The 14,374-nt window shown below is 36.4% G+C and overlaps 1 protein-coding gene across 1 annotated transcript in view; it reads right to left on the bottom strand.

The window, feature by feature from the left end:
• Window positions 1-14,374, bottom strand: part of LOC108694174 (fatty acid synthase) — a 16,901-nt gene extending 2,527 nt beyond the window's left edge. Inside the window, exons 1-8 of the mRNA XM_018203491.1 lie at window positions 14,084-14,374; window positions 8,212-8,360; window positions 7,764-8,117; window positions 4,287-7,459; window positions 3,358-3,826; window positions 2,884-3,247; window positions 1,324-2,810; window positions 117-1,051 (exon numbers count right to left, since the gene is read on the bottom strand). Coding sequence (XP_018058980.1) covers window positions 117-1,051; window positions 1,324-2,810; window positions 2,884-3,247; window positions 3,358-3,826; window positions 4,287-7,459; window positions 7,764-8,117; window positions 8,212-8,320 — 6,891 coding nt within the window. The 5' untranslated portion in view covers window positions 8,321-8,360; window positions 14,084-14,374. The remainder of the gene's footprint in view (window positions 1-116; window positions 1,052-1,323; window positions 2,811-2,883; window positions 3,248-3,357; window positions 3,827-4,286; window positions 7,460-7,763; window positions 8,118-8,211; window positions 8,361-14,083) is intronic.

Here is a 14,374-nt window from a genome sequence, read left to right as displayed (position 1 = left end):
TATATATATATATATATATATATATATATATATATATATATATCTTTTTTCCTTATTTAAGGTAATCGAAGATAAATATCATACGATAGATAGAATATTGTTATATGTATACCTACTTGAATAAAACTGATGTTTTGGTTGAATTGTATGATAAAATATGCCAGCGCTTTCATACAGCCATCAGAAGTAGTACTTTTTATTTCTTCTAGTTTACCAATCATATCACATTGTTTTTGTACGAATGCCACTGAACCATCGATAAGATACAAAATCACATTTTCTCCAGCGGATTCCAATTGTAGAGTCATTTCAGTGGCAACGCAACTTCCGAACGAATATGCTGCCAAGTGATATGGTCCTTTTTTTTGAACTTTTCTAATAGTATTCACATAGAATTCAGCCAACTCTGAGATTGTTTCGTAAGGCGCCTGTTCAATGCTCTGCAAACCCCAACACGGCCTATTGAGTTCGCTGGCCATATATTCTAATGGTTTAACAAAACCTTCGATACCATGAATAGTGAATAACAATGGTCCATTGGAACTTTTTGTTTTCAAGGGAATGAGAACTTCTTTAGGTAGCACTTCGTTGCTTGGCCATTGCATCAGCATATCGAGCGACAAGTTTGAATCCGAAACAGTGATTGCTTTCTCAACAAAAGATTGCTGGTCTTTCATTATCTCATCACTCATCGAAGATAATTCTTGCAGTTTGGCGAAAGTTAAGACACGGATCTCTTGAGCTGACAACACGATGTCGTAGTTTCTCTCGAGGGTCTGTTTTATCTCTGTGCCCATCAATGAGTCCATACCCAAGTCGGCCAAACTATTGTTGGAATTAATCGTATTAATGTCTTTAATGCCTAGGATATTAGCAATGGTTGAGACGAGGTCAGCCTTGTTGTCATCATCTTTTTTAAGTTTTTCAGCTAACACCACGGATGAGAGTACCGGGTGCGGCTGTTGAAGGAATATATCTATTGTCACGAGACAACTCGATATGTGTTGTGGTAGAGTACCATTCACTTCGGTATTATTATCTCCCATCATGTCTGAAAAGAAATAATATCATAAGAGAAACTATAATTTTATTTTTTATATATACATATGTATACATATGTCGTACAATAAATTTGAAACAAGTGTGCATCATCTATTCATTATTATTGTCTTATACAATAATATTTTTTATAAGAGACATAAAATAAGTTGACAAAACCAAAGGCAAGTTGAAAATATATAATAGTTTGAAAGTACAAGTTCGTTCAAGAACAGCTATTTGATTGAGAGAAAGTTTAGATCTTTTCGGAAAATTTCATATTACCGATAATTAAGCCAACGTCTCCGATAGCACCCCATTGAATGGCGAGACCGGGTAAGCCATTAGCCTGCCTTTCTTCCATTATTCTCTCCATGGTCGAATTTGCCAAACCATAATTGATTTGACCTATATTGCCGCGACCGCTCGATATGGATGAGAACACCACAAAATAATCTAGCGATGGACAGAGTTTCCTTGATACCACATCTAAATTCCTTGTAACATCGATTTTAGGTAAAATGGCTGCTTTTAAATCGGCTTCTTTTAAATTTTCAATCAGAGCATCACGTAGTACGACTGCCAAATTAAATATACCGCCTACTGGAGCCAATTGATTGCTTTCTTGAATTAAGCGTTGAGTACTCGATAACGTTGTAACATCCGCGGTGAAGATGACGATTTTTATGCCGTTTTCACGCCAGCGACGCACGCACAATGCCTGGTAACCGTTGCGTATGCCTGAGCGCGATACGAGAATAATGAATTTAGCGCCACGAGCGATCATCCAATTAGCCAGTTCTAGACCGAATCCACCAAGACCACCAATCAATACATACGATTTCTCCGGATTTATATAAGTACGCGGAATCGCGGCTACTGTTTGCGGTGTTGATAATATATGCTTCTTTGATTCCTCATCGCGGATCTTCAGTAACACTTTACCGATATGCTTGCCTGTCGCCATGAATCTGAATCCTTGCTCGAGCTGTTGCTCTGAAAACACGGTCGATTGGAGAGGACGTACCGCGCCATTCTTGATTCCTTCCGAAACGAATTTTATCAGTTTCTTCTTTTCTACGCTATCTTCTCCAAATAGTCCATCCAACAATATACCATGGAAAGACGTATTTTTCAAAAACATTGACATCCCTACGCGACTGTCATTCGACAAATCGTACTTGCCGATTTCAAGAAAACGGCCGCCAAACGCGAGGCACCGAATGCCGGCTTGCAACTTTTCCTCTGCCAGTGAGTTTAGCACGACGTCGACTCCACGTCCTTGCGTCTCCGTACGTATTAGTTGTTCAAAACTCGTATCTCGAGAATTACCGATATGCCTGTCGTTCAACTGCGGAAAGATTTTCTTGAGATATTCTCTCTTTTCTAATGTGCCAACGGTAGTGAAGACGGTACAACCAGCATGTAGAGCAATGGCGATCGCTGCTTGACCAACACCACCTGTACCAGCGTGGATTAACACGCTTTCGCCTGCTTTCAATTGACCCCGTATAAATAGAGCATAATAACTAGTTGCATAAGCGACAGGTATTGTTGCTGCCTGTTCCAAGGTCCATTTGTCAGGTACTTCCCAAAGGAAATCAAGATCCGCTAATACAGTAGTCGCTAACCCTTTAGCTTCAACTATGCCCATCACACGACGACCGTCAGCATCTCTCCCGGAAAATTCGAGTCCTAATATACATTCTTCCGTAGCCATATTCCTTGGCAGAGCGTCTGGCGGTAGTTTACCACTCGCCAACATGATATCCCTGTATAATTTATATTCATTTGTGTTATGACCTTTATTATCTAAATTCAATAAACGATATACATTGAACTTACCTAAAGTTCAGTGGAGCATAGTACACGCTGCAAAGTTTCACATTAGAAGAATTGTCGGGTCGGTAATAACTCAATGGGCCTTCAATCCACCTCAAGCTACTGAGATCTCCCCTTGTCAGTGTGTTGACATAGGCATGCTCCACCTGTAGAGAAGACACATTGTTCTGTTGATCTAATGGCAAGTGTCGATAACTGCCCCATTGTCCTCCTTTTAACACGTTGGACATCAATCCTTTGTCCAATTGTTCCGCGTAAAACCGTACAGATAAGTCAAACTTGGGAGCGTTCTTATCCTGGATGAAAACATAGCGTGCGTTTGCACCACCTGCCTCGCGTCGTATACAAGTCATAAGTCCAACCAAGCCTAGGAACAAAAGGTCACGAGACATTCTTTCGATCTGTTTATATTTTGATCCTCATATAGGACCATTAAAGAAGTGAATTGAAAGTATGAAATAATTTTTCCTGTCTTACCAAGCGTTTCTTCGCCCTGGGATACAAGAAGCAATTGTTGACCGTCGCTATCAGATTTCTTCAGTGCCGCTTTTACATTCTCCAGCCATGAGAGATTTTTCTCTGTGATTTGTATTACTATCGGTTCTTTTCTTTCTTCTCGTTTCTTCAGTAACAAGTAAGTCTTTCCTATGGAATCTATTTGTTTGCCATTCAATATTAAGTCAGTTTCCTTCAATGCGGTTTTCAAATCTAGATGTGTAGAGGTCTCCTCTAGAAGGATGAAACAGCCAGGTTTTAAGGCAGCCGTAAAATTTTTGAGAACAGTATAAGACTGATTAGACAAGATGTCCACCGCTATAATAAGATGTACATCTTGAACGGGAAATGCTTTGTTTACGTCTTGTATCACAACATTAGCGTTCATATTTATTTGATTTAAACTCGCCATGTAATTATCAGCGGAAACTGCGATCACTTGTAAATCCATCTGAAACAAAACGAATAAACGCGATGCGATTTTATTAATTTTGAATATTGAAGAGACATCTTGAAAAAAAAGCAATCACAAATAGGAATAAATTATGATTGTTGATTATGTTTGTGACATATACATTTTAAAATTATGCATATACAAATAATAAGTGGATAGTATGCTTTAGGAGAATAAAAATTTTTTTTTTCAATATTAATAATTAGATAAAATCCTTTCTAATTACTTTCTAAAGCTTCTGTTCAATTATTAATTAATATTGTAATAATGTAATTTATTAAAATATGTAGAATATGTATCCTCTGAATATTTGTTGGAATGACCATTTGTCAAGCAAAAGATATCCGTGTTTAGTTTCTGGAGATTTGTTGCCATTCTACATATATTACACTGGAAATTTTTAATGGAAAAAATATTATATTTTGAGCGAGGACAGTTAAACTCCTGCAGTACTTACAGCAGGCAAACCTATTTCGCTTTGCAAAATATCGAGTATAGCCGGTGCCAAGAGAGTTTCCGCAGCTCGTTCGCCTGCAACTTCCACAGTCTTCCATTTCAATGCCATTATGTTCTCATGCATGATTTGCGAAAGTACAATGAGTGCATGCATTTTTCCTCTCGTTGGATCCTCTACCAGGCTATGCAAATTTTCATAAGGCACGAAAAAGTACCGTTCGTATTTAGGATCGGCTTGAGTCTGCTGTCGTCGAGGTCTCAAGGAAGATTTCAATCCTCTGAGCTCGATGCCACCCGATTGAACAATATCGATATTCTTATAATAATATACCGGCAACCCACCATCTTCTGGCAATTCTTTCACCAATCGATTGTGAAGAATGGGATCGATTGCAGCGTATTGGAGACGCGACGGTATATACAGTAGCTTGTGGCTGATGGATAATATGCTGAACTGAAGCATAGTATCTATATACGAAATCCATTGATTGAACCAGTAAAGTTCGCCGGCAGTAGCATAATTATTGCAAGATTTGATTCCTTGGAAGATATCGTTATACTCGTATCCACGTAATCTCAGTTCCTTATAAATGTCCTTAGTGTTTAAAGGCAAAGTTTCCTCATCAGTAGGTGGTAATGGTGGTGGTGGTAGTTTCAGTTGATCTTTCTCGATAGTCTCAGATGCACGGACATTTCCGCTGACGACAATAGTACTGGCCTCGCAGATCTCAAAGTCTCCCGTTCCCTCAAAGATGGTTATCGAAAATTTCACCGTTCCTTCCTTCGGCATGATGGTAGCTCGTTGAAAACGCACGTTCTCGAACACCACTGGCAATCGTTCAAAGTCGGTGCCTCGCAGTTTCGCCAAAGTTTTCCACACCAATAGAATGTAGCCAGTGGCTGGGAAAAGGACTCGTCCATCTATTTGGTGTCCCGCTAAATACGCGTCTGTTTCTTTCGACAGATCTATTTGGACAACGCACTCTCCAGAGTGGCCCGATATCTTTTTGAAAACAGCAACATCCCACGCGGTAGAGTGATCCCACTTGACTAGTGGCCCGATCATCGGTGTTCCACGACCTACAGGAAAACTAATTTGCGGATATAATTTGGAGATGTCAGGTTGCGCACCGGCCATGTACAACTTGCCCACATTAGATAGCAGAAAAGCCAGGTTATCTGGATGATCCTGCTTATGGAGACTGATATTGATCACCGTTGATGATAATGATCTGCGTAAGATTGCTTGTAATAGGCAATGTGGCGCGATTTCGATTGTTATTGCATTTTTTGGGATATGCTGGATTGCTTCATGGAAGAGTACAGGAGAGAGCAAATTGTTCACGTGATATGCAGACGAGCTAAACTTCGCGAGCGGACTGCTCAATGCGGTCTCCGGTACGGAACTGGAAATCCATCTGGACGATCTCTGTTTCGGGTTTAGTATGATCTTATCAAGTGAGGCGCGTAACTTGGGTCCAGCTGAGGCTATGTATTTACTGTGGAAAGCGAAGCCAGAACTTTTCACCATTTTGGCGAAGATATCTTTGCTTTTCAAAGTTTGTACGAACTTTTGCAGAGATCCCTCTGGACCGGAAATAGTGACTGAATCCGCGGAGTTGTGACAAGCTGGAATGATATCGGATGGGCAAATTTTTTTCGTCTCCTCCCAGCTCAAACCAACTGCCGCCATGGCACCTGGTTCCAAATTGGACTCCATAATCGCTTTACCTCTACAGTAAGCCGCTAAGACAGTTTGCTCCGGTGTAAACGCGCCGTCAGCATAAGCGCAACCCAATTCTCCAACGGAATGTCCGACTATGCCATCCGGATGTATGCCTATCGATGTTAAAATGTCCACGAGAGCAACCTGCATAGCCGCGATAGATACGAAGGATTCCATCACGTTCTCGCACGTTTCGTCCGTGGCGTTTATGATGATATTCATCAGGTCGATACCGTGGGGCGCCAACGCATCTGCGCTTCGTCGTAAACTACGTTGAAAAGTTTCAATTCCGAACAGTTGACGAGCCATGCCTGGCCATTGCGTACCCATGCCGGAAAATACGAACCAAATGGGGCGTCTCTCGTTATAGTTCACTACTTCGTTCACTTCACGTGTGTTATCGACGTTAAGTATCTCGTAGCCGCGAAAATAGTGGCCAGGAATGTCGTTATTGTGCATTACGTGTAACAGCGAGAGAAACTCGTCATCTTTACTATGCTCTTGTGCTCTATTCAGTAAGGTGTGCACAGCTTCTTCTGTTCGACCTGATACAGCAATCAATTTGGGCAACAGTTCGGTGACGTTCAATAGTGGTGATAATTTTGGTTTTGGATTGCTGCGGAGAATGACGTGCGCGTTCGCGCCACCGAAGCCGAACGAATTGATGCCCACGAGACCACCGTTCCACGGTGTGGGCTTGTCGACCACTCGAATGCGTCCATTGTTTATGCCAGAAATGTTCGGATTTGGAATATTGAAGTGTAAATTCGCAGGTATTACACCCCCTTCCATCGCGATCAGCACCTTGGCGATTGAGCATAGTCCGCTGGCGGGTTCCGAGTGACCCATGTTGGATTTTACCGAGCCAATCAGCAAAGGAGTTTTTCTATCTTTGCAGAACAATTCATCGATAGAATTGATCTCCTCTGGATCGCCTACTTTAGTACCAGTACCATGCGTCTCCACGTAACTCACGTCTGCGGGATTAATTCCCGCTTCGCTGTAGATCTCGCGCATCAATCGAGTCTGCATTTCACCATTGGGATACGTGATACCCTGGGATTTATAGCCATCGGTATTTGTTTTCGTGTGAATCACCGTAGCATACACTCTGCGCGCATCTTTTGCTTTTTGCAAATATATCGCTGCTACCGCCTCAGATCTCACGTAACCGGTACCCGAAGCGTCGAATGATTTGCACTTGCCATCTTGAGAAAGCATATTCAGTCTGTGAAATTGAAGCGAAGTCTCCGGTCTTAATAAGAGATTCAGTCCACCGATGATTGCAGCATCGCACTCGCCGGCGCGCATTGCAGCGACTGCCTGATGTATACCGAACATTGCTGAGGAACAAGCCGTGTCTATCGCGTAACTAGGTCCATTGAAGTCAAAAGAGAAAGAGACTCTGTTGGCGAACATCGATTTGGAACACCCGAGCAATCCATATCCTGTAAACAAATACAATTGGTTTAATCTCAGCAGATACAGTATAATTTTCTCTCGCCATAATAAATATTTATTAAATAGGAAAAATATAAACAACGATTATTCGTATGTAAAATGATGCATCCGTATTATAGTCATCATATCATTTTCTTATCTTTAGATAAATTCTTGGATTATAATAATTTTTTTAGTTTTTATGAAATTTAAACTGAAACTTGAACAAATACCTTGTGTTGTTCGCGGTAGATAAAAATTAAAATACCTAATTGATAAGATATTCAGCACAATTTTTTATAATATACAAACCGTTTATTTCATCCGTGTCTCTCATCCAAAACTCATCTGATTCTGAGCAAGAGACACCGATAAATACACCAGTGCGCGATCCTCTTATGGTTGAGGGATTGACGCCAGCGTCAACTATCGCCTCGTATGTGACTTCTAACAGCATGCGAAGCTGCGGGTCCATTACGTGTGCCTGCTTAGGATGTACCCCGAAAAAAGAGGCGTCAAAACATCTGAGGTCCTTGATCTTGGCAGTTCTAGCCGGTAGTCCATGGAGACCCGATGACCAACGACGCTCGTCATCAGTGACCATATCTATTCCTTTCATCAGATTCTCCTTAAACTCCTCAATATTGGATGACTCGGGCAAACGACCTGAAAAAAACATTCATCCAGTCGATACGTTACGCTCTCATAACGATCGGCCTAGTCGTGCTGTGATTCGTTTAATCGTGCAACCGACATTTACCTGATATGCCCGTAATGACGATCTCACTATCAACGGAATACGATACTCCATTTCCGATCACAGATTCTCGCGTCATTGGACTGTTGACACTTTCAAACTGAGCAGGCATCTTGCCGAAGATTCAAACTTTTCTCCCTCTAGATTCCTATCTGCAAAGATAGAATTAATCAATTTGAATTGTTACGTTTTTCAATAAATCTAATTGATCTACAGCATAGAACGTATTTAAAGCATATTTAGACAAATGATAAATCTTTTTTAGTATTTTACTTAAGAAATAAGAGTATATCATAAGAACATGTATAAAAACATATCATTAGAGAAAATATTTTTTTCTACTTAAAAAAAAAATCTTTTCTTAATTATCTTAATCTGATTTATCATTAATTTTGATCGCTTTTTCTCAGATTTAAGAGAAGACGTTGAAATCAATAATTTTGTAATCAATTTACAAAATGTTATCGACAAATATATTTCAACAGAACTTTATGTACTTTCCAATCCTAGAAATAAACGTAGGAATCATTTACGTTTATCTGTCACGCCCTGGAATCTCGTTTAACCGTCTCTTTGAGATGGTTGAACACGAGGCGATTACTACACGCGATTATCTTCAATTGACATATAAAATACTTAATTGAGTAATCTCAATAGAGTTTCTGGATAAATCAACTTTGCTTGACGAATGTTCGTAGAATCGTCGCTCTTTTTCGAAAAATCAATTTTCTTCCTCAAAAAGTTATTTATAGTTCGCGCATATTATTGCACTCATGTCTAATTAATAGTTAGTTGAAGATAAATTATTGCAATAATATAGGAATGGTCTATTTCTTTTTCAAATATATTGAAGTGTCATACTTCGCAAGTCGTATTTCGACATTTGTATAAATTATTTACATTTCGATAATTACTTTTTTAATTATTTTTATATGAAATCATGCAAAACAGATCAACGTATCTTCGAATGAGATATTCAGCCAGACATTTACGAAAATTTATCTCAAACGTGCCTCTTCGAATTATTCCGATAAGAAGATTATAGTATATACCATAACATACGATATTAACGATGGTTACGATATTTGTTATACCTCATACTCCGGAATGTGTACTTTCGATACAACACGTAATTTGAAAAATCAGTAAATGTCACGCGTATGTATAATTTATGAAAACTTTTTAATTGCAAGCTCGTTTTTTTAGCAAATATTTTTCATCTCGTTTACTTAGTTGCTTCTGCGTCATACTTATATATCCCGATATGTGAGATTATCCATCTGTAAATACGTTAAGTTTACAGTCAATCTGTTGTCTAGGAATTCGCATCGAACTCACGATAAGATTCGGTTTATCCGCACACTATCATGCGACATTGAATAGACTCTTCAACAGAAATTCAAGCCCTAAAAACGATGTTCTGGAAAAAAAAAAAAAACGGCTATTGCATCATGAAATTGAATTTAAGATGTCTCTTTTTCTACATTAAACTGATCTTTGCAACACAGTTGAATAAAATAAAGAATAAATTTGCATTTTCATTCCTATATTTTTTATCGTTTCAATAAAAAATAAAAACTATTAATTTATTAGGTGTAGTAAAAAGAAATCCATTATTTTTCCATTCAATTTCATGCAAAAATAATGAATTTCTTTTTACTACAACTAATATATAATTAAGTTAGCACTATCATATGAAAAAAAAGTACATATCATACAAACATATTTCTTTAATGTAATTCAGTTATAGTTCCTTGAGTTTTTTTATCAAATTAGTCTAACACATTCTTAGAATGAATTCTCAGAGAAATCATTTCCCAACCACCACATATTTTGTACTAATCAACACTTTAAAATATTAACTTCATCCAATATCTCGATAGATTACGTCTTTCTGATTTTATTGCTTTATACTAACTGTACTGACTAAACTCGATTTTTATTGCTATTTTTATTGAATCAATCAGAACAAGAAAATTACGAATAAGACAACAAGAAAGCAAAAAATTTGTAAGTTTTATTTGTTTGTGTCGTAATATGTTAATTTAATAGACATAAGTTCAAGTCAGAAAATCGATTGCATTGTCACGTTGTCGCGATGTGGACGACTGGCGAACGATGCGCATATAATCGCGAATTCAATTCAATTCAATTCAATTTGATTTAATTTTCTCTGTCGCGATTATTATGCGTATGTTACACTGTTAAATCTATAGCGTCAAATTTAATCTTAATGTGACATAGTGTCAATTTGACACTATATAATGTTAAATTGATATTGTATAACGTCAAATATAACCATTGTTTTAGTATAAAATAACGATATATTTAGTAGGAGCAATGGCGACTCACGTTAAATAAAATTTGACACTATAGATTTAACAGTGTAACATACGCATAATAATCGCGACAGAGAAAATTGAATCAAATTGAATTGAATTGAATTGAATTCGCGATTATATGCGCATCATTCGTCAGTCGTCCACATCGCGACAACGTGATCGACAATGTAATCGATCTTCCGACTTGAACTTATGTCTATTAAATTAACATATTACGACATAAACAAAATTTATAACTTTTTTGTTTTCTTATTTTTTGTTGTCTTATTCGTAATTTTATTGTTCTGATTGATTCAATAAAAATAGCAATAAAAATCGAGTCAGAAGATAAAAGCAAAAATTAGATTAAATTTGACACTATAAATTTAACACTGTATTGATTTAACATTATGTATGTCGCGTGTCTGCTAATTAAACGTTTGTGACGCGGCGGTTTGTGAATACCTAAAGACAATGGTGGTTTTCCGAGAGTTCAAGCTATCTTCTGAAACAGTATTCCACTTCTAGATACGGGTGAACATAATGCTCGATCTTGAAAATATAATCGTCACTGTATGTTATAACGCGTTAACGAGTATCGCGCGAGTTCTCATAAAAGAACAGATAAATAAGTATCTACCATTCACGCATTTGCTATTTTACACAGCAATTACTCTTTTTCTTAAAATGAAAATATTGAAAGAGATAAATTTAAATTTTTCGAGACATTACTATGACAAACTTGCTTGAGAAATTCACATTTTATAATTTTAAAACATGAATAACACGATTACCATATATATAAGGTGTAGTAAAAAGAAATCCATTTTTGCATAAAATTGAATGGAAAAATAATGGATTTCTTTTTACTACACCTTATATATATATATAAGGTCTTTTTTTTAATTCATCTTCTACCAAACCTATATTCGTTAATAAAGTGACTCTATCTCATTCTTATCGGAATTGTAAGTATTTAAACTCAATTTTCAAGGTCACGCAGTTCGATAAGAAATTATGACAAGTACAGCCTTTTTATCACACTTGCTTTACACTTGATATTAACTTGACATTATTCGCATGAGCTCTCCTCGCACACATGTGTAATAATATAAAATAATTAATACTCTATTTTTTCCAGACAGAATATAAATATAATTTGTGGCATATTGTGCTAAGTATATGCTGTTACATAAGTAATATTGTGTGTGTGTGTGTGTGTGTGTGTGTGTGTGTGTGTGTGTGTGTGTGTGTGTGTGTGTGTGTGTGTGTGTGTGTGCGAGAGAGAGAGAGAGAGAGATAAAAATTATGAACAGCGAATTGCTAAGTGATATGACATTATCTTAATTTGTATTCAGTATTTGATAATCCAGTATTATCAAATTAGTTCTTTCCAAATTTGTATTAAAAATCTGTCGCAAAAATATAATTTTTCACATTTAAAGGTGTATTGTTAATCGATGTGCATACTCCGTACCGTATTATATTGTTTAGCAAAAAATCAAAAGATGATATATATATATATATATATATATATAAACTGCTTGTTATATTTCTTGAAGAAATTCAAATAGCACTAATAAACATTAAAATATACTAACAATTTTGTTTTCGTATTTCAATCAGAGCAGTTGCAACTTCAATACTTTTAAATGAGTTTTTTTTACATGTCGATATTATCATTGTAAATGATAAATTTGAAAGTCAGATGTAACTTTCATGTTAATTGAGGTACGGAACTAATTGTGTATACAGTCAGAGGTCAATTATCGCGCTTCTTTATCTCATAGCATTAATCATCATTCGGTTAATTGATCAATCATTTAAGCTTAAAGTCACGTTCGGCATTCCTTATGCCCACGCAACAGGTGCGTGTGATTATAATTAGTAATTGAGAAATATCAGTAATTTCTTGGAACAAGAAAAAAAGTGCAATAAATAAGTATCGTATAAACGAAAATCAAAATCTCTTGATTTTAAATAAGATTTTTGATAAACGTAATTTTTGTAACTGAATACAAAAATATTAAAAATTTTAATATATTAACTTAAAAACAAAAAAATCTTTTGTTCAAGTTTTATCATTTTTGCCAAGCTAGTGGAACTTTTTTACTGTTTTCAGTTCGATATTTTCTTCGTATGTTTATAGACTTCCGCTATTCGTTATACCAATCATTTGAATTCGTAAGTACACATTTGACATTATACTTGCTAAAGCTATATATTATGACGCAATAAACGTAACGTCGTCTATTCTAGTAACATTGAGTTTCTTTAAAAAAAAACGAAAGAGCTCTACAATACGTACGAATATTCGTTATTCTTTATACTATTCATACAAGTATTGTGATACATAAAATCAAATGCATGTGTTTGTTTTGCTCTCTTTATACCATAACACGTTAGAATGTTTTATTAGATGTTTGATACAATAATATAGTGTTATTTTTGTTTTATTTTGCGTTTCGAGTATTTAGTCACTTTACATTTTGTTGCCTCTATTTAACATGTATTGCACATTATTCTATATACACATATATTACATGTATACGTAAGCAATTATTAGCATTTGACAAGTGTCTCATGTCATTCAATGTAATATCGGTAAGATATCTTCATCATCTCTGAGAGATTACAATATTGTAATTTATTCTTGTATAATATTGACTACGCGAGGCAATTTTTTTTATATAGAATTTAATTTTCTATTGATTCACGTATAGTTCGAAGAATGAATCTCAAGGAAGGAGTTTATATGATACGATTCTGTAAATTTTGGAAAACCTTGGATGTAATTTCTTGCGAATCTCTTTGAAATAGAATTATAAAAATTGATTTTTTAATCGAATACTTTTATACGGAGAATCTCTCAAATACTTATGTCTCGTTTATATCTTTCGCTAATACTCAATCAAATTTCACTATTGAGATTTAAACTTTGAACTAAGCAAAATTCCGATTCCTTTTCGGAGTGCTACTACATTTTTATCTGATTGTTTCTTCATGCATTAATAACGATAAAAATAAAAGATTAATTATTAAATCTAATTAGACTTACGGCCCAAACAAAATTAAGAGATAGAGACACTTATAAATTATGAAATTCTTTCTTTACACAAACGATTATTTGGATCAAAAACTTGAAAAAAAATTTGCTAGAGAGTAAACTATGTTGAGAGGACATTTGTTGTGTATTATATACAATCAATTACATTTGTATAAGTAAAACCTATGAAACTATTCGATAGTAATAATGAGAATTCAATATTCTTTTAATATTAGGTATAGTAAAAAGAAATCCATTATTTTTGCATGAAATTGAATGGAAAAATATAATGGATTTCTTTTTACTACACTTAATATAATTTATGTATCCGATGGTGTTTTTTTTACAAGTATCGCACATAGCTGAAAGAAAGTGTAGGTATTATTTAATAAATTTTGGCGAACTGTACAATGCGCTTGTATGCTTTGGAGCGGATGTTGGCGGCAACATCTCTTATGGCCGGAAGCGGAAACGGACGAGGTATCGATCGCACGGAGCGGAGACTCACCTGACTCACGCTCTCTCTCGTATACGAGCAATCCCCCGGAAAAAGTTGGAGCAGAGTGTTCCTAACTGCAGTTTTTCGAATGATTGCCGCGCACGGTGTTCTCTTCCTCGAGAGCAGAACCTCGCCTCGTTCACCTTGGACTGAGTGTGGCGCGAGTGATTCGCTCTACAGAGAGACAATCGGCAAGTCGGGCGTACTGAGAACTGACTACCATCTAGCTCACACCAGCATCTTATTATTGAATCGCACTGTCTCTGTGGTCTGACATCAGACCATGTGGCAACGACCAAT

Source organism: Atta colombica, unplaced genomic scaffold (assembly GCF_001594045.1).
Source record: "Atta colombica isolate Treedump-2 unplaced genomic scaffold, Acol1.0 scaffold116, whole genome shotgun sequence".
NCBI classification, from domain to species: domain Eukaryota; kingdom Metazoa; phylum Arthropoda; class Insecta; order Hymenoptera; family Formicidae; genus Atta; species Atta colombica.
Note: the sequence above shows the minus strand (reverse complement) of the source record. Positions and strands in the feature narration are given on the sequence as shown.